Raw genomic sequence first — 22032 nt, forward strand, 5'->3', positions numbered from 1 at the left:
AAGCTGGTAAGAAAAACAATCAAGACCAAAAAAAAGACAAAAAAGGAAGTGATTGATTCACACTAAGTCTAATACATCCAGTAATAAGGGTTTCCAACCTAAAATTGCTCCTGAAGAAGGCAGTCTTTTGGCCTGAGTATCAGTTCCATTATTACAGGAGTATTCAAATTGCTTTGAGGCTACATAGGAGTCTTTTTTTTCCTGTAACACCTTATAAATCCAACATGCCTTGCTGGGCACTTATATGTAAATATTGGTAGTCAGTAGCCGATTTTGGCTAACATCTCAGCCAATTTAGGCTACATTATGTATTACAAATATAATATTGAGGGGGCAGGAAAAGGCTCCATGATGCAAATAGTATTCACTCTAATGACCTTTCTCTCCATAGCTAAGATTTCCTTCAAATGTGGAAACATCATCACAAGCAAAGGCTTTGTTTAATTTGCTACAAAGTCCAAGGAAAAGGGACATTGGAGAGAGTGTGCACAGTAGCACAGTGCTATGACAAGCATCATGTGGCTAATGAGGTCTTTAATGGCAGCATATCCCGTTTTGTATTCTGTGGGTGCTACAATTATTGTAAAGTCAGCCAGAATTTATAGGCTTTAACTTGTTTCCTCAAAAAAACCCAATTTCCTTTCCTGGGCACAGCAGAGAATGTAGGCTGCAGCCAAAGAAAAAAGAAAAATAAAGCTTTTAGTGTAAAAAATCCAGGAAATATATATAATGAAGAAGAAAAAGAATGCCTGTAATCTAAGAAGGTGAAATAATGCTGCTTTTAAAAATAATACCAGTGAGGTCAAATTCCACCTGTCTGTGACATGCAGATGCACTAAAGAATGAAATTTTTTATCACATGAACCCATTCGTTACTGCCTTCATTGAATAAGAACATTAAAAATATCATTAACAATAAAGAGAAACCAAGTTTTGGTGATAAATTTAAAAAACCCACTCACTGAATTCCTTGATGTGCTCTTTGTTAATGCTACACAGGCTACGTGCATCCAGTTCTGTGTTGGTCAGTGTGATTTGCACACTGGAATGAAAGCAGATCAGTGCAGTGCTGATCAGGTGGAGGGTGTTTATTGTGAATTGGACCAATGAAATCTTTAACATACACTATAAGACACAATACTTGAATAAGGAAAAGAGATTTTGATGTGTCAGGTTACAGATTTTTTTGTTTTTAAGTCCCATCTTGTGGTTTACATTTCCCATGTAACAATTTACTGAAACAAAATTATGCTGAGAAATGTTAGAGATTCACTCATCAAAGGCTCTACTTCCCATTATGTACTTACAGCTGCCAAATTTCAGTGGGCACGAGTGAGCATCCATAGGGAAGTCCTCCAAGTGCATTGGACATTCAGCTTGGACTGTAAGCCTAAAAGGCAAAAGATCTCTATGCATTTAAGTAATTTAGCAGGACAAGAAAATCACTTCCACAGAAAAGAACAGTTCATGCCAATTTAGTAGACTGAATTGAAATTTTATATTGAACTAACAAGAATTTAAATCAGCTTTTACTTCTTCCATTTTATGTGTTCCTTTGAAAGGCATTTACTTATCATATCAAGAACCTGTAAAAGTTGACCTCAAAATTATGAACAAAGGCCATTTAAAGAAAAATACAAATTAAGTACTGCCAGGTTGTTAAGAAAAATAATTTTCTTCTCAAAATATTCTGTGGTACTTGTGTGCTACTACAGCTCTTAAAGGCTCATTGAAATGCAACTAAAATACAATTAACTTGCCTAAGAATCCTACTCTAGTTTTTTTAATTCAATTTTTTTTACAGTTTAAATAGAAGATAAAGAGAAAAAATATTTGTATTCTTTCAAAAGATTGCTGCTCCTCATTCTCCATGTTACTAGTGATTAGTCTTTACATTTATGTAAAGTGTGACAGTATGTTAACAAAACATCCACTTTTGCCCATTTTGTGAAATATCCTAGTATCATATATGGGGATTACTATAATAAAAATAATTTAAAACAATTTGAAGAAAGCTTTTCATGGACTTCTCCATTATTTGTAATTAAAAAAAAAAAAAAAGCCAAGAAAAACTCCTATGTTTCTCCTTCATATCCTTTTAGTCTTCTCTGGGTAGAAGTTTTTTCTATAAGCCTTTTCTTCATCCAGTCCCAAACATCAGTTACAGCCTTCTGTATTCCCAGTGGTTCTTAGTCATTGTATGCTCTGCCATATTCTCCTAGCCTTCCACCAAAAAATAGTTCATAATTCTACTCCTCCACTCCCCAGGAATGTTTATCTGAATTGAAGGGGCACCAAGAGATAAGAATCAGCAAACAGCTGAAGGCAAAGGAAAGAACTTCATGAGCCTCTGATGTAAATCACACAATCATTTTATGTAGACATGATAGAAAGAGCTGTTTAAAATCTAGGCAAAACAGTTAGATCAGTGTACACATTAATCTCATACCCTGAGAACCAACATACTCACAAGTAACAAAAATGCTTAGTCAATTATAATTAACCTGAACCAGCTTATGCTTCATAATGGTTTCAAACAGTATTTCCTATAATTTATAGCATATGATTATTATACTCTCTGGAGAAAGAGAATTTCAGTCAGCTTAGATAGATAATTCTCAAATATTGATTTGAGCCAAGGCAAAAATACAACATAGGGGGCCTGAATTTACTTCAAGCAAACTTTTTTGAATCTCTCCAAGCACTACGGCATCCAATATCATCATCAGTCTGCCCATCAACACACAGCAGTGTAAGGGTTTCAGAGCTGTGTAGTAAAACTGGGATTCAGGGATGCTGGCATGGCTGCATGGAAAAAAGTACCAGAGAACATGTTAACTTTGAAGCTCACATTTTCTATCTTACTTAGGCTAGGGATTTTAAGTCGACACTCACGACAACTTCAATTTATTAAGTATTCTCCAAGAAAAAGAAAAAATCTAAGTCAGGGGCATCTGGAAACCTGGGTAAAATATTCAAAAAAATTCACACAGGTAACATTGCCAAAAGAGTTACCAAAGAAGAAATCAGTCTTATAAAAGTGCTACTAATATCTGTGTATACATGATTTCTTTATAATTTTTCGTATTATATATTCTATTTTCTAAGTAAATTTAATACATTTTACCAGCTGAAATATTTATCTTAGCTACAAATGATGCACAAGATGAAAAAAATTAAAATTCTAAGTTAAATATTTTAATTAAATGTAAAGAAACAGTAATTACACAGTAAGACATATTTTCCCTTTAGCTCTTTCTGCAAAGAATTTGAGACCTTATTACCTCTCCATTCCTGCTCTGTTTTTCTGTTCTCCTGATCTTAATAAAAAATTTGCATAGAGGCTCACATATTCAGTAAAATGGCTGCAGTAACAGGCTAAACTCCTACATTATTTTAATCACTCTAAGACAAAGTTGGTAAACTCTACCTGAAGGTCTCACATAACTTTATTCAGGTGTTCAATATCTTCAATACATTACATAAACTGAGGCACACATAGGGAAACAGATCTAACTCTTTATCAGCCAAGAGACTTTTAACACAACTGGAAACAAAACATATATTTTTCTAGCTTTCTTTCTGCTTAGACAAAAATAAAACAAAGGAGAGTTCTCCTAAGACCTCATTTAATTGTTCAATGGAAAAACTGCATCAAGAAACAGCTTGAGTAGAGATGAACAGACATACCTCATGGTGTACAAGAGTGTCCCATCGTCCTGGATTCGTAGAAGCTTGTTTGGCATTGTCATGTTATGAGCCACTGACTTCTTCCCATTGTGAAAAAATGTATCTGGTGTCCAGATTTTGCTGGCCATTAGGTTGTTCAGTCGAAGAATGTTCATTGGGCCTTTAAACTTTAATCTCTCATCCTTCCATCGCTGACGGAAGAACACATCTATCGTGTACTCCTGTCATGGAATAAATATATGCTTTTTTTGACACAATGGAACACTAATCTGCTTGCTGAGAACAAAAATAGAAAAGCTTTGTTTGCACAATTCCCTTGGCAAAATTGTCAAGGGAGAACAATCACCATAAAAAATTGTGTAGTACTGAGAATAATAAGCAGGAAGTCACTGTATTAAGGGTATGACATTCTTCTTCATGATTGCTAGGTGTTGCTTTTATATTGAACTCTTTCCATATTTATATCTGTATCTGATATAAAAGTACCTGTGACCTGGGTAACTAGAGTAAACACAGTAAGGAAGGAAAGCAAGGAAAAAATACACAAGATTAAACAGTTCTTTCACTATCTCCTGTAGAGTAACCCAACATTTCAAGAGCATGGAGAACGGCTGAGCCTGGAAATAAGGAAACAAGGCAACCCATAGGGGTACAGCAGAATAAGCAGAAGGATACAAGATTTTTCCAAGGAGGAATGTAAGGCTCTGTAGTGGTGTGGATTTCATGAACAAAAGAACATAGGCAGGAAACAGCAGCTGCTGATTAACAGGTGACACACACTGCCTGGTGAACCTTACTCTGATGCCTAGTCTTGGGAAGGCAGTACAGTGGGGGAAAAAGGATCCAAGCAAAACCAGACGGATGACCTAGACCAGATGCCTGTGTCAACAGGCTGGGTATTCCATCTGCTGGGTTTTGTTGCTATTTAGTTGGTTGCTGGCTGGGGTTAAAACCACAACACAAACAAACAAAAAACTGATTAAACATTGATAATGTGAATTCATCAGCTATCTTCAAAATGGAGCTGTAAATGGATTTAGTGTTTTGCTTCTGTCAGCACAGCATATAAATTGGATGTGGGAGAGCTTAAAAACTATGTTGGAAGTAAACTGTATTTGGTGTATTGGCAAATGCTACCTTGGTGCAATTTTGTTTTGTTAGACAGGTACAAAATGTGGTCTCATGACTTCAAAATATTAGTATGCTGCAACAGTCTGTACTACTGCAATTGCTCTGCATAGACCATTTTCAAGTAAATTACTTTGAATGGACAAGACCTGATAAAATTTAACCAATATAAAATTTTCAAGGGATTTCAATATAAAAGTGACTTCAAGGAACTTATCAGCCTCTATCATTTTCTGCTGGCTCCCTTGTGTGCTGATTAACAAGGTTTAAGGTTCTTCTCCATCAATCATACAGCAATACAAAAGGAGTGCTGACTAGACAGAGACAAGTGACAGCTCTTCAGCTCCTTTGGTCTGCGAGCCAAAGAGCTGTGAGGACCTTTTCCAGGTCAGGGCCAGAGGCTAAGGAGAGAATGAGGAATAAAGGAAAGAGAATTTTGTTACATGGAGGAGCCCGACGGACAGAAGAGAAAGCGGTTCTCTTTATGAATGGTAACAAATGCAAAGAGATATTTTGGAAATTATGGATACTTACAAACTAATCTGACAAAACCCAGAAACTCAGTTTTTAGCTATACCAAGAGGTCGTACATTAATGTAATAAACTTTTGCATTTTTCTAATTAAAATTTTAAATTTTAACAATAATCTTAAATAAAACTAACATGACAGTACACTGAACTGTACTTTCTTCAATCCCATTTTCTATTTTCTCTAATAATATTTTAGTAAGTATATCTCTTTAATACAAAACTATGAACCTCAAAAACATGCATTTCTTTGGTATTATACTTGATTTTATTCAGTACCTCATCACTGCTAGAGACACTGCCTCATAACAAGTGGTTTGCTCACTTCTCTATGATAGATCACATTTAATTGTTCTTTTTTATTTGCTGATTTATATGTTGTTTTATTTTCTACATATCATGTGACTTAAAATCCCATTTACAAATAAAAAGTTACCTATCAGTTCAGTTACAGACCAGGGAAAGTGACAAAATGCATAATACCATGGAGGATCAGGAGCAGCAGGCGAGTCTATGAAATATGGATAGAAATACCAGGTAATTAAAGGAAAATTGCCCTAAGAGCCTCCTTGTAGTTTTCATCTGAGGGGCACTACCAATAAATCATTTTTATGGTAAGACTGATGTTTGAGGTATGAAGAATTGGGAAGAAGAGCCTGAAGGGATTAAGACTGAAATTCCACTGAAATTCAGCAGGAGTGAGTGATATGTCCTACAGGTTCTTTTGACAAACACCTCTGCACATAAATGATTAGAATATAAATTTGAACCTTTTTGCAATGTTTCCATCAATAAAGAACTTCAAAGATCCCACTTTTTCACTGTCTTCTAACATACATAAAAAGAATTACAAGAGAAATAAAATAGGAAAAAAGGCATGAAATGCCACTAAATCAAAACAGCAACATTTCACAAAAACACGCATCTGCTGCATGGCAACAGCTAAGGAAGTAGAATGAGCAGGAAAGAATGAGAAGCAGAATGAGCTGCAGCCTGGAGAGATCCTACTGGGAAATCTCTGACTGGTGCCCAGGTAATGGTTAATGGCTCAAACACTGTTAAGGTAATCACCAAAGGACTTTGCCCACTATGAAAAACTGTATAAAGAAGCAACTGCTCGTCTGAGACCACAGAACTCCCCTCTCTCCCTCTCCGGCCTCTGTGAATTCCTGGAAATTTGGACAGTAAGTTAAGCTTCCAGATGGGAACTTGAGATAAGATAAAGGTGCTACTATTGTCCCATTATCTCAGGTCTAAGGAGAGGTAAACAAGGCTGAAGCAATGTATCCAAGAAAAGCCAGCTCCACAGATGTGCTGAAAATAAGCCCTGGCTGGGTCTGGCAGGGGGGGAGCATAGCTGCCAGGCTCACTTCTGGGGTCTTCCACCTGAGGACTGCACATGATCCACAGCTGAAACACATCCATGGTATTGCCAAAGACAGTGTAAAGCTCCCCTCCCCATGAGAGGTGTCTAGGCACTCCCACTGTAAACCTGAACATATATTAATCCATTGTTAATACTAACATACATATTAACTCTATGTCTCATGGGATTCCCTCACCCCTGGCAGATCAAAACTGTGACTGTCACTTTGACTAACAATTTTCTTCAGTGTTATTTTTATGCTTTTGTACTGCTATATTGCTATTAATACTAATAACCAAAATGGCTACATACCCCCTTTCCACTGCAACCAAAATTTCCCAAAATTAACTCATATATAAAGATAAGATAAAGATAAAGATAAAGAGTAATATGTACATATATAAACATGTATGTATGTATGTATGTATGTATGTATGTATGTATTTATAAACACTGGTCATTCCGTGCTGTTTCACCCTTATCTGCTCCCAGGATCAATTAATAAGAGCTTGAGTTACCCTCACCTTTAGGGTGGTTTGTAACACCACCCAGACTGTGCTGGAGATCTTTATTTCAGAACATCTCATTTAGAAAATGGAAACGGGGAATCAACCAAGGTTTGGTGTGAATGATGAGAAACACCTTCTGTTTCCATTTCCCACAATAGTAGTAAAATCTTACATAGTTCTTAAATAACTTATCTTTCTACAGACTTCTTTGCATTTTTTTTCAATGGAAGTATTAGGATCTCAATTTTGTTACTGTCCATTTAAAATTATAATTTAAAGCAAAATACAAGTCCTGCCTTTGCATCCCAGTGCTATATTCACTGACCCTGTGTTCCTTTCTGTGCCAAATCTATTCTTATGATCATGAATATCCCTACTGATGTTTACCATATTAAAAAATGAAAAAAACAGGAAGGTATTGAAGTACATTGGATATAATCAATATGATAAAAAGCCAGCTACAAAAAGCTGCTACATAAAGATTTTGAGACTAATTCCTGTTCAATATATTCGATATATACCACCTTCTGGTAAATGCTGTGTAATGTTTACTTTTCAGTCAAGACTAATGTCCATGACAAAGGCAAATCTGGACTCCAGAAAAACAGATTAATACCTGATACTAATTTCATTCATTCTGCAAATATTCTCCTGTGAAAAACACCTGTTCTCTCTGGACAAGACATAACCACCCTGTAGTATATAGTGCAGTATCTTCATAAAATCACAGGAGCATACTTCCAGGTCTTCAGAGGACTCCTGTGATAATTTCTAGACAGGAAAGTGCTTCCTACATATGTTGTGTCTAAAATGGTGCTTATACAGCCAGACTCTAATGCAGTACAATGAAACATAATCTTGAAAATATGTGTTATATTACCTTACATGAAATTTTAGGTAGAGGTAATGAGATTCTTGCTACAGTTTTAAGAAGCACTTGACCCTCTGCCAGTTCAATGAAGAATAAAACGGCAAGGAAATTTTATTCCTCTTTTAATATGCAGTTGTTGTGCATTACACTACGCACCATAAAAAAGATGTTAATATATCTGGCAGACGCTTTAATTAATTGAGTACAAGCAATCCCTCCCCACTACATGACAGGTTTTTTTGGTTTTGGTTTTTGGTTTGGTTTTTTTTGTTTGTTTTGTTTTGTTTTTTGGTTGGTTTTTTGGTTTTTGGTTTTGTTGGTTTTTTGGTTTTTTTTGGTTTTTTTTGGTTTTTTTTTTTTGGTTTTTTTTTCCCCTAAGGCGAGATTTGTATGGAAAAAAGTTCAAACAACAAAAAATGTACTCTCATCCCTTCCAATAATGGTTGGCAGATTTTGGCAGTTTTAGCATCTGGAGTAAAGATGGACATGTTCCAAATATCTCAAAAATTGTAGGTGTCCATTAGCAAGCAGTATTGTCCTGAAGCAGATGGAACACTTTATTAATTACTTTCTGGAACACAGCATTTTGTTTAATGAATAGCTCAAGCCAGAGTTCCTCATTCCCTACTTGTAAAGATTTTTCTGAGTCATTTATCTAAAGTGTATTTGTCTTTTTCCTGAACACTCTTAAAGCCTTTAATGCACATATATATATAACCACAAAAACAAATTTTAAATACTGTAAAATATAAAACTTTTAAAACACAAATTAAAAAAATTAAAAGCAAACAAAAGGGAAATGGCACATACAGCTTTTCACTGAGTCCTTAAAACAGTTAGAAATACTGTGGTTGCTACACTGATGAGAGAGTTCAGATTCATGGACCTAAATGTCACCTAGCTAATATAGGGACTCCATATTAATATTTATTTTTACATCAGTATAATTTCTTAATTTTAATTCTTAAAACATACAGTCTTGTTTTCATATCTACCTTAAGGAAATGTGTAATTTTTCTTTTGGATTTGCTTAAAAACTCACAATTTTAGTACGTAAATGGTGCAGTAGAATACTAAGATGATTGGCATGTATCTAAGCATCAAAATTACATTCAAGAAAACCAAGAAGGACTTTAGACAGAAGATTCAAAGAAATGTAATTAGTCAAAGAAAAATAATCTGCCCATTATATGCACTCTTCCCATAACCTGATATTCATTGGTGTGACGAGTGTAATTTTTTGATGCAACTTCTGCTATTCAATTTATTAAACTTGCACACTAGATATTTTCAGTGTGTGCTGAAATTAGCTTTACAGTAGGAGGATCACATCATTAGTTGGTTGTCTTGGTGGCTGTCTCTGTGGGCAGATCCATGCACGGATGTGCAGATGGCACACAGAAGGACTAACACACTACAGCAGTCTGCATAAGCTACTTCATCATTGCACTGCTTGCTTTGCCCAGGCCCACCTACCAAACTGGACAAACAATCCATCTCACTTTTTACTTTTCTCTAAAAACAAGCAGTTGTCATACAATATGAGGGCTGACAGAATTCTCCTCCAAATGCCCTCAATGCTCCAATCATAAGCACTGACTACTCAGGCTCTGTACAAGCACTTGTCTGTCAACATCAAACCTCACAGATAAATAAACTGAGTCCATTTCCTCTTCTCCAAAACCTACCTCCTGATGTGTACACAACACAGAACATAGAAGGAAACAGCAGACAGACAGAAATTTTCTTCAAGTCTTTCAGAGTGTGGATCTTACATACTAGTGACTAGAATCCTTGAAAATATTTGGATGAAGGAAGATTATGGTTTGAAACTGCCCTGTTGGTTAGTTTTTATCAAAACCCTTAACAGCCCTGTTAAAAACTGAAACACAATCCCATCACTGCATTTCAAAGGAATGTGTATTCATTTTTAAATGCATAAGAAATGTCTGCCAGACACATATGCCCTTTCATGCTATCAAGAATATGTGGAATATTTCTAGGGAGTTGCAGCACAATTTTTCTCTATTTGAAGAACTCATTTCAAGCCTTTTATTTCTGCTTAATCCATCAACTTCAGTCATTTTTGTCTAAGCATTTAATCGAAACATGAAGTATTAAAAAAAATCTGGAAAGAATGTGTTCAACCAGTTTGAACGATAGTGTCTAGGGAAGAGAATGTCTTTCTACTCATATTCATTTATGAAAAGGACCTTCTCTGAATAATTTTCTCTCTCTTTTTTTCCATATACCTGATGTAGAGTGAACTCTGAGTCTAAAAGAAGCACCAAGGAGTGATAAGAGAGTTCCGTAAAAGATACAAATAGGGATTACTTAGAAAAGAGACTATACAGGACGTTTTTCTGCTGTCACTGAAAATAAAAACACTTGTCATTATCCCTTTTTTATTCAGACATGGAGAAAGATCAACCCTGAAACACAGTGGATGCCTGGTGCCAGGAACAGGAATCCAAACAAAAGTACAGAGAGAGCTAACTGCAGTGACAAGCTTGGACACAGCCTCTGACAAATCAATCTCCAATACTGATTCCCTTGGCAGGATGTTGCACAGAGGACAAAGCCTTCCCAACAGAATAAAAGGACAGAAACCCTGCAAGAGATCATTTGAGATATTCTCATCAAAATTTCAATGTATGGATTTAACTTGCAAAGGCAATGACCTGAGCCAACAATATATTGACTTTTCAGAAAAAAGTCAATATATAAAAAAGTTTTTATATATCAATTATAAAAACACAATCTAGATGTTCCCCAATTCTCCCCAAAAATTCAAAGTGTATTTATAATTTCTTTTACTCTTTAGTCTTCTCTGAGTTCAAATAGTAACTGCATAAAAGTAATTGCAGTACTTTTTTTAAAATCTTTTTGAAAAAGAAATCATCTTGATGCATTCCTTATTCTGTTGAGACTTACATATCATACCAGCTCTGTAAAGCCTCTCTTAAGTTAAGGAATTCTACCTAATAATTACACTCTGAAACATAGTTAAAAATAAGTTCCATACAAAAAACAACCACAAACAAAATGTGAAATACAAACTGAAATTAGGAAATCTGAAAAACATGCAGAAAAAAAGAAACAGGGTTCCAAGTTCAGCCACTATGTCTAAAGAACCATCCTCAATTGTAGTGATGAATGCTGTAACAATCCTTCTGATTATTTCTGTATTTGACTTTCAGTCTTCACTGAGAATTTCTGTTCTGGCTGTATTTGAAAAATCAGAAACACTTATTGACATTTCAGCTGAAAACTGATGAGATGGAAGTGTTTGTAGTGATGAACTAGCTGTGTATGACAACCTCTGCAGAGAAATGTTCCTGTTCCTTGACTTCTAAGTGAAAAATGGGAAGTCTGTCATCAAGAAATTAGGAAAATCTGTTGCTTGCAAGTGACTTGGGAACAAGGATGCAACCACAGTAAACGAAACTTCCCAATAACAATGAAAATCTAAGACTGCAAGTTGAAATACAAAAGTTTCAGAAGGCTTCTTAAATAGTCAAGCTAAACTGATTCAAGTCCTGCCACCTACTAACCATGTGCTGGAGGAAAGCAGGGAAGACCGCTCCCAACGACAGTCAGAAAGACTGTTCTGAGGCAAAATTTGCTAAATCTTGGCAAATTTTTCTTCACAGCAGACCTTATATAAAGGGTCTCCATACCTACATAATCTGTCTTACATAAAATAACTGTTGCTTGAGGAGTAAATAAATCTCATATATATATATATATATATATATATATATATATTTTTTTTTTTTTTTTTTTTTTTTCCAATTGTCGACATCAGGACTTAATTTGTTTATGGTTATGGGGGAAATTTTAGGAGCCAAAGTATTAGGAGAGCTTGGAAAGACACCAAGTCTGAGAAAAAGAGGTAAAAATACATTGCTTTCAGTGATGAAATTCAAGTTAACAGCATGTAGATTTATAATGAGGGTGCAGTCTCCCAGATTCCAAATAATTAATTTTTAAAAACAGAAAAATAATCAGGTTTAATGTTCAATCCTTTTATATCCTACAAATTATAGTCCAACCAAGTTCATCCCTTTCCTGTGAATTTTCAAAATTAAACACTTTAATTTCATGATAAATGCTTTAATTAGCCTCTGTAATAAGAATTTAGTCCTATAACTCTTCAGAAAATTAAGAGCTGCTTTGTTTTTCAGTTGCTCAGTCCAATTTTTCATTTGTTTGTTTTTCTAAATAACGCAGCTTTTCTTCTCTCGGGCTAATGTCAAAATAAATTTTTATCACTGATTGGGTTGGAAGCCTATAAGGCATAGCATCACAATACTGAACATGAATGTTTCTGAGAAGGAACAGCTCAAAAAGACAGAAGAGTGAAAGTAAAATCTCTTTAAACCCATGTTTTGCTTTGCCATCCTTGATTCTCACTAGTTTGCAAAAGGAAGTTGAAAATCCTTATATATTGGCACTGCATATTTGACATTAAATAGAGTGGTTGACATACAATAGCTTTTCTTTGACACAAATGATATAGATACCTAAATATTTTTGTTCATTTGAAGCACAGTTTGCAACTGACTCCTGGCCAAGAGAGAACACATTTGGTAGCTGACTATGCTGGTCAGAACAGATAGCATCTTTTGAACTTAGTCAAAATGTTAATCCACTGCAAGGACCAAATGTTTTTGACTCTTAACACATTTGGAGAAAAATCTCAGCCTCAGCTTCCACTTCCTGAATTTCTCAACAGCAACTTCAGCTAGCTTAAAATCAGTCAAATATCAAATTCCCCTGGATATAATGATTTTTTTGGCAAAGTTGTGATACTGGAAAAATACAGCAAATGTGAATGAAAACCCACAATGAACAATGACTGAGTCACAGATCGAACATCATACCATATTACCATTAATGGGAACAGCTAGTGAGGAAAACAGAAACCGCACAAATTCAGAGTAATTCAACAACAAAGGTTAGAATTAAATTTTATCAACTCTGTGTATCAACACTACGTGAGAACTGTGTCCTTAGCTCCAATCCAGCCATCACTGCCTGCGTGCCACTTCCTTCTTCCATGTTGTAAACACATATTAAACAACTCCCATGTCAGTGAGTCTCCCTCCTGTTTTCAAAAGTACCCTCCTTCTTCTAAGCACCATTATGCTTCACAATATACTAACCAAGGAGGAAAAAACAAACTGCAAAATAGATCATGCAAAGGGGTGCAGTCACACACCTGATGATTTTATCACTATAAGAAACCCCAGTGGAAGGAATCCAAGTGCAGCAATAATCAGAAGAGTTTTGGGCAACAGCAGTGTTCAGCTAAATACCTCATGTGACTGAGGACCTCACCATTCACATTGTGCCAACAGTGACAAGGAGTCAGGAGATGGGACTCAACCTTCTGAAAAAATCTGAGCTTGGGATCCTCTAAAAATTAGAGAGGACATGGGCAAGAGTCAAATTTATTCTTCCAATAAAGCCTTTTAAGGAAGAAATTTTAAAAAATATAATATCCCAGAGTTTCCCACTTTTACAGAAGAAAATATCAATGAATCCTCTGTATAATAGTTTAAATTATTGATTCAGTCATGCAGCTCCTAAATGAAAAAGTACTCGTAGTTAAAACACTAATGTCACCTTCATGTTCGACAGAATATGCAATGGTTTGGAAGCTATTATTTCAAAACTCACATGTTGGAATTTTCTCATTGACTGCTCATACGTTTCAAAATTATTTTATAATTATCAACAGAACAAGCTAAATTAACCCTGAAGCTTGTAGTAATAAGAATTAAACTGCTCTTACTCATCTATCTACTTATCTGCAAACAAACCTACCCATTAGAGCACCAGCTGGCATTCTGATGCACTGCATTCTGCTTTGATTAACACCTCTGCATAGATCTGTGCACTGTCTGTATGTCTATGCACATAGACACCCAGCGTTCTCCATACATTTATCTACTGATGTCAGAAGGGTGTTGGGAGGGAGGAATAGGAGGGAGCTTTTCATTACTTTTCCATTTAAGCACAGATGACTTGCACATCCTTGGTTAAGTCGCCTTGTGCCTCAGCACTCATCTTCAAAAGTGGATTAATATCATCTCCCTGTTAAACAGGACTACCATAAATGCAAGACTTCACCACTCTGAAGTCATGAGATACTAGACCAACAAGGTCAAGATGTTCATATTATCTTTGTACACAGCTGTGGATACCTTTTTTACAAAATTATTAACAAAATAAGAGTGATTTCATAAACCTAAAATCATTAGAAAAAAACACCTTCAGGAGAATCAGCAACATGTACAGTAATAAAAACAAAAGTCTAATTCTCCTATGAAATGGCCTTTCACGGCCTTTCATGTGAAGTCTTACTCGTGTATTCATAACTTTCAAAACAGAGCTTGGAAACTGAAACGATCCCACACAAAAAAAATGCACAAAACCCCACCAGAATATATTTTCCAAAGCTCTGATTATGTGGTAGTCAGTAAGCAAACAACTTTTAAAATGTTCAATGTACCATGAAAAATTTAGCTTCATACACTTGTTCACAACATCATAATGTTCCCTGTTTTGTATGATGCATAACCTGATTTTTTTTCATAGAAAAAGAAATGTTGTCTGATTTTAAAAAATATATATATTCATTTTTAATACCTACAGATACACCAAGGTAGTATTTAATATATCCCATACATAATAAAGAATATTTGAAACACTTCAAAAATAATTTCTCACAGGACTGGCAAGGGTGGTGTGAGAGACTGAGATGTTAATGGCTAATGGCTCGAACAATCAGCCATTTGCAAAAGCAGCAGGTGCTTTGCTGCGGATGAGCACAGTAACAGCCCAGGTGCAGAGGGTGTGAGCACCAGGGAATGACCATGACAAAGCAGCCTTTGCTTAGCAAGAAGCTGGGGTTTGAGACAGATGAGGGAAGAAGCCAAAAAGAAGCAGATCCTGTGAGGTGGATTAATACTTTTTATCATGCTGATGTCCTTCCTTACACAAGTGGCTCAGTTGTAAAACTCCTCCCCACCTGGGGGACATGCTGGGACATTCACACATAGGCCTGAAGATGTTCATCCTTTCTGATGGGGCATAAGGGGATCAACTGCACTGACTGAGAGGCAGTTGTCGTGTCTTAGAAGGTGTCATAAACCACCAAAGACTCTCAAAATACCCCCAGAATAATTCCTGGGGTCTTCCACCAGACGACTGCGCAGGATCCACAGCATTGCAACAGATCCAGGGTGCTGCAAAAGACAGCATAAAACTCCCCACCCCAGGGAAGGTGCCTGGGCATTCATCTAAAGCTAAGCATATATAAACCTTCTGGAATTTGTGTTTCCCGGGTTTCCGCCACCCCCTATGGATCAAGATACCATTTAGACCAAAGGACATTAAAATTGCAACAATCGAGCCTTGTTACTAAATCCACAGACGCTGATATCATTCTGCTCTTATCCTTTCCTTCCCTTTCTTTCTCCCTTTCTTCTCAAAATACATTGTCAGCCAGACTAAAAAATTCCTGTCAATGCCTTAGTAAGTGCCTTGTGTCTGAATTTGCTAAGGTTGGCTAAGTTTAAGTTTGCTAAATTAAAGTTGGTGAAGTACTTACTTTACCTGGATGTTATTTTAACATATGTCATGTATCTGACTCTATCTTAATGTTCTACATTTTGCAAGTAAAAGTTTGTTGTTGACTCTTCTGAGAATTTTGTTCTCTCCCATACATTGCCCAGCATCAATTAAACCACCTTCCCCTAAACCAGGCAAGTGAACAGGAGCACAACAGGTAAAGTAAGTTTGAGATTGTCCTTCCCTTTCCTTTTAGAGAACTATATCCATCAGGTCTTTCTACCCAGTGTGAAACATTCTCCCTAATCTCTGTATTATTTGCAGTGAGCCTACAAACAATTCCTATAATCCAGAGCAATATTCTGAAAGTTTCTTTCTTTTTTAATGTCATTGACTTCTTCAAATGCTTACTAAACAATGCAAGTTATCAAGGACAGATCTGTAAAACCCACAATCTTGTTGATGACCCAGCTTCCAAGCTATGCCTTTCAAGAAGTTTAATTTAGATTCGACTCCCATCAGGCCCCTCAGTCTATTGCCAATATTAAGAATGCTCCTTTCACTCCAGGTTTTCATGTGGGAGGAATCCAGTTCATCCATCTCAAGATTACTCCAGAATATGAACCAAAGTACAGTCAGTGGGAAAATCAGAAGATTTACTGGTCTAAACTAAACAGCTAACACAAGCACACTTATCATGTAAAGTCCATAAATCAATTTCCAAATTTCAAACTCCATGGGGTTTGGCATGTTCTGATTTCAGTGAAATTGTTTCACATTCATCCACAATAAGTAAAAGAATACAGGTTTAAAGGAAATTTATATATATCTTACACCATTTACCCATATATGCAAAAGAGTCAGGAACTCACCATATCAGTATCTGACACAGGTCCAAAACTGGTCACATAGATGTTAGTGAAGACTTCAGTAATACTATCTGATAGAAAAAAAGAGAAGCAAACATTTTAAATTTGTAGTATTTTTTCTAACTCTCTATGCAAGATTATGGGACATTTTTAACAGGTGTCTCTCCTTGTTTACTACCCCTCACCAGCATCCTATTGTAAATATTGGGGGTTTCTCTCCCACTTAACACAGAGGTTAACAAACAAGCATTTGTCCCACAGAGTAGCTTGTTCAAGTTAAGTTCAGCTATATAATCACCAGCAACTACACAAATATATCCCCATTCTCTACCAGGAAAAATAACCACAGCATCGTGGACTTAACATGGAAGGAGAGTTCTGAACACAAAATGCCTTTGTTGCAGAAGTGTTACCTTTGTTATTGCAGACTTCTCCTATTAAAGCCTTTTTAGTTGAAGGCTGTTTTCTACATTCTTAATAGCTTTTTCAAAGAAAAAGACATGAAAAGGCAATTATTGACTGTACCTAATGTAACAGAACAGCATCCTACTTTTCAGTTGGGTGTGTTTTTAAGTGGCATATATTTTAATATAACAGTTCCTTTCCTTGATATGCAATGCTCCTGATACATTACTGTGGCACTGTGAACACTTTGAGAAAATGTCCTTCCTAATCATTGCAGTCAGACAGCCATGAAATCAGAATATTAGATATTGTACTGCAGGGAAAAATAACTGCTTAGTTTTCTATCTTCAGTTTTCAATTAGGCTCAAAATAGAATGATATTCACTAAGAGGGGTAGTATGCACAGGAAATTTCTTAACAGCAGTTGCCAACCACAGTCTGCATTCTAGACATACAGTCAGCATTCTAGACAGTCAACACAAGGAACTCTCTGCCTAAAGCCAGCTGCTGATTAGAAAAGAAAAATTTGAATATAACTAGGCACAATTTGACTCATGGCAGAATTTCACATTCCCAAAAATAATACAACTGCCTGTTGTATAAGTGATCCTGCTGTCATATTAGGATTATATTTCCATATTTAATAATTATTAAATGGGGGTAACTAATAGTTTCTATTTTTCTGAAAGCTGCCTTTTAACAGATACATGACACAAGCAAATTTTACTTCTAATTATATCGAGGCCAACAGTATAATCCCTGCTCCTCACTGGGAGAAACGAGTGGTGCTCACTCATGACAGCAGAGTCTCTACCAGCCACCAGGAAAAGGCCAGGACTGATCCAGGAGCAGCTGAATGGGGAGCAGTGCATTTTCAAAGGGATGTAGCTGCAAAGATACAGTGATTTCAGACAACTTGTGGAGCATGGGCGAGGAATATTCATCTGTTCTCATCTATACAGAAACTTCTTTTTTCAGCCAAACGCTAGAATACGGGACTTCAAAAAGACCTCCTACCAAAAAGAGTATTTTTTTGCAGGATTATGTCTGCTTTTTAGGCAAATAAATAAAGACTGACTCCTAAAATACCTCTGCATGTCCTGAGATATGTTTATTTGCATCATAGAGACTTCTGGAATCCCTTATGAAGCATCCTTACACAAGCTGAGTAGATTTCTACTCCAAACACCTTACAAACAAATTTTAAGTCAGTGGACAGAAAAGGTGCTGAGTCTGCGCTGCTCTTGCTCCTCAACATGGACAAAGTACAGGTATGGCTGAAGTATCCTACAAAAGCCACAAGTACTTTTCAGAGGACTAGAGACTTCATGCTGACTCTGGGAGAGTCTCCAGAAAAAAAAAAAAAGAGATTACTATCTCCAAATGGTTACCTGGCACAGACTGGAATGAAATGGGAGAGTGACAAGAGAACTACTCTTCAGGAGGTAAAATGGAGCTGCAGGGACTAATTGTGAAATTTGGCCTGTACTGTGATGATAATAAAAAATATTAATTATAATTCCATGAAAAGCACTGGTGTTACAAAAATATGACTCACAATCAAGTATCCCAAGAGCAGAGTATCAAGGCTAAATTCAAATATACTTGTATAACTTCAAGGAACCCTACACAGGCAAAAAAGTCACATGGCAAATCTGTACCTGCACACTCCCCACCCTCCAAATGCTTGGAAACATGGTCCACTCGTAACCTCACTCTATTGCTACCAGTTATTTGTATATGATTTATTATTTGACACAGAGGAATGATTTTAATATTTGCATAGAATAAACTACAGGACATGGAATCTTCAAGCTTGCCTTGCATTCCAAGTTTTAATTTTTAAAAAAATTCCCATATTCTGTTATATGATTTCTAAACTCTTCTGGATCTATTTTTCCATCAAAAATGAGCAGAGAAGACAGAGAGGAGAAAAAAAAACATACTGACCACAACTTATGCTATTAGAACAGTCTATCGATTCCCCCTGTTGGTTTGTGTTAAGAAAAAGTACACTAAGGAGGAAATGGCAGTTTCTTATATTTTTGCCTCTTATTTTCCAAATTCTGCATAGTTAAGAAGTTTCTATTCACACCTTACCTTCAAGAAAACAAGCCCTTAACGACAAAAGAAATGTAATAAATCTTGAATTACTCCTGTTACTATTTGTGTTAGCAGCCTGAATCTTGTGCTTGTTTCTTCCTTGTTACTTTACATAGTGCTAAAATAAAGGTTCCTCTGAATAAAAAATTTAAACTTGAGGGTTCAAAATCAACGTCTACAAAAACAAAAAATACATAATCCTTTTTTTTACAACAGATATTGTAGCTATTGCTTTGAAGGAGTATATGCTTATCAAACAAACAATTCAGAAGCACAAAGCACAGTTTCAAATGGGCTCTCTAATCAAAATTCATCCAGCAGGCGTCACAGTCACAGGCTTTTTATAACTCATATTCTGTCAAGAACAGCACCAGTCATCGTACTTTAGCCCACCAGAAATTCAAACTGTTCTGGATCATCAGTTCTTGTGGAAAAGCCAAGGAATATACTCAGCTAAAAGATGTTCATGCAACATGTGTTTGCATAAAAATCTAGCTTGTTTTTTTGAGAAAAGTTAAGGACAAGCTTTTCCTACTGGGATTATAAAATTTGTTTCCTCAAGTGACACGTAAACACGTAACTAAAAGGCCTGATTTTCAAAAGTGCTTAAATCCATGGAGGCCCATATTGAAAAACAGTCTAGATTTTAAAGAACCCTCTGTTGGGAGGAAGGGCGGCAGATTCATTTATATTTGTGGGCTCTTAAGTTATTCTGAATCACTGCTTTTGAAAGTTATGCCAAGAAATGGGAACAGTAAAGGGTAAGGATATAATTTCTATTGAAGATGCTTCTTTTAGGGGAAAAAATCTCAGGCAAAGAATGTAACACATCGCATGATGTAACCATCACATGAAGTACTATAAAATTCTGCAAAGGCTATTACAGCACCATTTGTAACTTGCTTTGGAAATAAATGTTAAAAAAAGCCCTATCTGACTTAGATCAAACCAGTATCTCAGATGATAGAAGCTGAGGGTAAACTGACAAAATATAGTCAATAAAATTAATGATAAAGGAAGGAAGAAAAGCACATCCCATGGAAGTTAAAAAAATTTAGTAATTATTAAGATCATATTGCATGAAGTTCTTAAGCACTGGTTTCTTCTGATTCCCCTTCCTTACTTGAACTGACATGGTATCATTACTGGAAAAAAAAAATCAAACCAGAAAGTAAGAAAAAGGAATACATATACCAAATTGCAGAAGATTTTCACATCCTTAATTGTCTTTAGCTGGAATGTTTGCTGTGTACTTGAATTACATCTTGAATGTTTAGAAAACATTAATTACAACAACTCCTCTATGAAGATAATAATTCTATTTTCCTCAATTTTCCTTGGGAAGCGGAGGCAGAAGGATTAAATTAAATGTAAGTAAGGTGAAGTACAGGTGTTTGCCAAGTCTCGTTACAGCTGTCCAACACTAAGTCACCACAGTGGAAAATGTCAGTATCATTGACTTGCCAAAAAATTAGAAAAGTGGTTCAGAGCTCAGAGTTGGTATCAGTGGCATCACCAATTCCTTTATGCCAACTCTCCCACTGTTGGGATACCCTGTCTGATGGTCTGAAATCCTGCTGACTTGTTCCTCAGCAGAAGAGCTGGCTCAGCTGAAGTAGGCTGCTTGGCAGAGAATTTTCAGTGGCTGAAGTCTAAACCAATCCAGGCTGAGTAATGGAGATGATCAGAAAAGTCAGATGAAAAGGCTCCTCATGAGCATTTACCAGTTTGTCAAAATGCTGAGATTCCACAGAGGCATTTAAATTTTCAATGAGTTCCTTTGGTCTGCTGTCTGACAGCACTTTTCAAAATTTTTTTGAGTTCTTTCATACGTCCCTTCTCAGTCGCCTCCATCCCTGACAGGATACGCAGAGTTCCAGTCTGTGATGTGAGGTAGATAGATATGCAGGATTCTGAGTACCTGAGAGCTCTCCCTTTCCTGGAGAATGCTGAGAAAGCATTATCTTTATTGAAATAAATTTTCAGAGTATTTCCCATATTCGAGAATGACCTGAATATTACTCATTCTCCCTCTCACCAAAATAATCTAGAGTCCTTTCTTCACAGAGGGTAGGGACAAAACACACATGGCTCACTCTATGTATGTTTAAAAGAAGAGAAGAAAGGAGTGTGATCACTACAAAATCTTCAGAAAGGTTCCAGATGTTTGTTTACATGAAACTGTAAACTGAAAACTGGCTATATTATTGATTAATGTGTCAAGGCTGTTTTCACAAGAAAACAGGCCTGGAAGATTGGGTTGGGTTTTTTATTTTTTTTTAATTTCAATTTTTATTCAATAAAGCTGTACATACAGGTTTTGGGCAGCTAAAATAGAAGACAATCTCTCTGAGGTAATCAAAAACCATCAGAAGTCTTCTTGGTGGGATAGAACTTTGAAAGTATACATAGGCAGTTCTAATGTATACTACAAAAAATATTCAGACAAACATTATTTTAACTGTAGAATTAATGTACCTGTGAGAACACTGGAAGGCTGTAACTGAAAGGCTGCTAAAGCATGCCAAAAAAAAAAAAAAAAAAGAGAGAAGCAAAAATAAAATGCTGCTCTTTAAATAACTATGTCAACAACAAAAACAAAAAAGGAGGTCAAGTTGCAGTGATATGGGAAACGTAACTGAGGATTTCTGAGTTTTTGTGGAAATGCTGTCAAAAGCTTGATGTTAATTTAATTATTTTTCTATAAAAATTTATTTATCTGGAATTGACATTGTTCTGACATTGCAATATGGTCTCCAGGGGCATGCTTGGCAATGTTGCCCAAAGGCCTTGAAAATGTCATTCATAATACAAGTCAGAAATTGCACAGGTGAAAGAGCCAGAGTCTTAATCCATCAAACACTGTTCCAACTCAACGTGCTGCCCTTATCTGACAAGCTCCTTAGTGTGTCTGTTGACAGCTCAGGACACTGACTGGCTGGCAGGGAATGGGGGTCAGAGGAGGTCATGCAATACGGAGCT

General features: G+C 36.1%; 1 protein-coding gene across 2 annotated transcripts in view; it reads right to left on the minus strand.

The window, feature by feature from the left end:
• The window catches only part of GABRA2 (gamma-aminobutyric acid type A receptor subunit alpha2), a 57961-nt gene that overhangs the window by 15816 nt on the left and 20113 nt on the right, over positions 1-22032 (minus strand). For both annotated transcript variants that reach the window (XM_041476534.1, XM_041476453.1), the window contains exons 3-5: positions 16546-16613; positions 3691-3911; positions 1308-1390 (exon numbers count right to left, since the gene is read on the minus strand). In XM_041476534.1, coding sequence (XP_041332468.1) covers positions 1308-1390; positions 3691-3911; positions 16546-16613 — 372 coding nt within the window. The remainder of the gene's footprint in view (positions 1-1307; positions 1391-3690; positions 3912-16545; positions 16614-22032) is intronic.

Source organism: Pyrgilauda ruficollis, unplaced genomic scaffold (genome assembly GCF_017590135.1).
Source record: "Pyrgilauda ruficollis isolate IOZ18807 unplaced genomic scaffold, ASM1759013v1 scaffold1, whole genome shotgun sequence".
Lineage (NCBI taxonomy): Eukaryota > Metazoa > Chordata > Aves > Passeriformes > Passeridae > Pyrgilauda > Pyrgilauda ruficollis.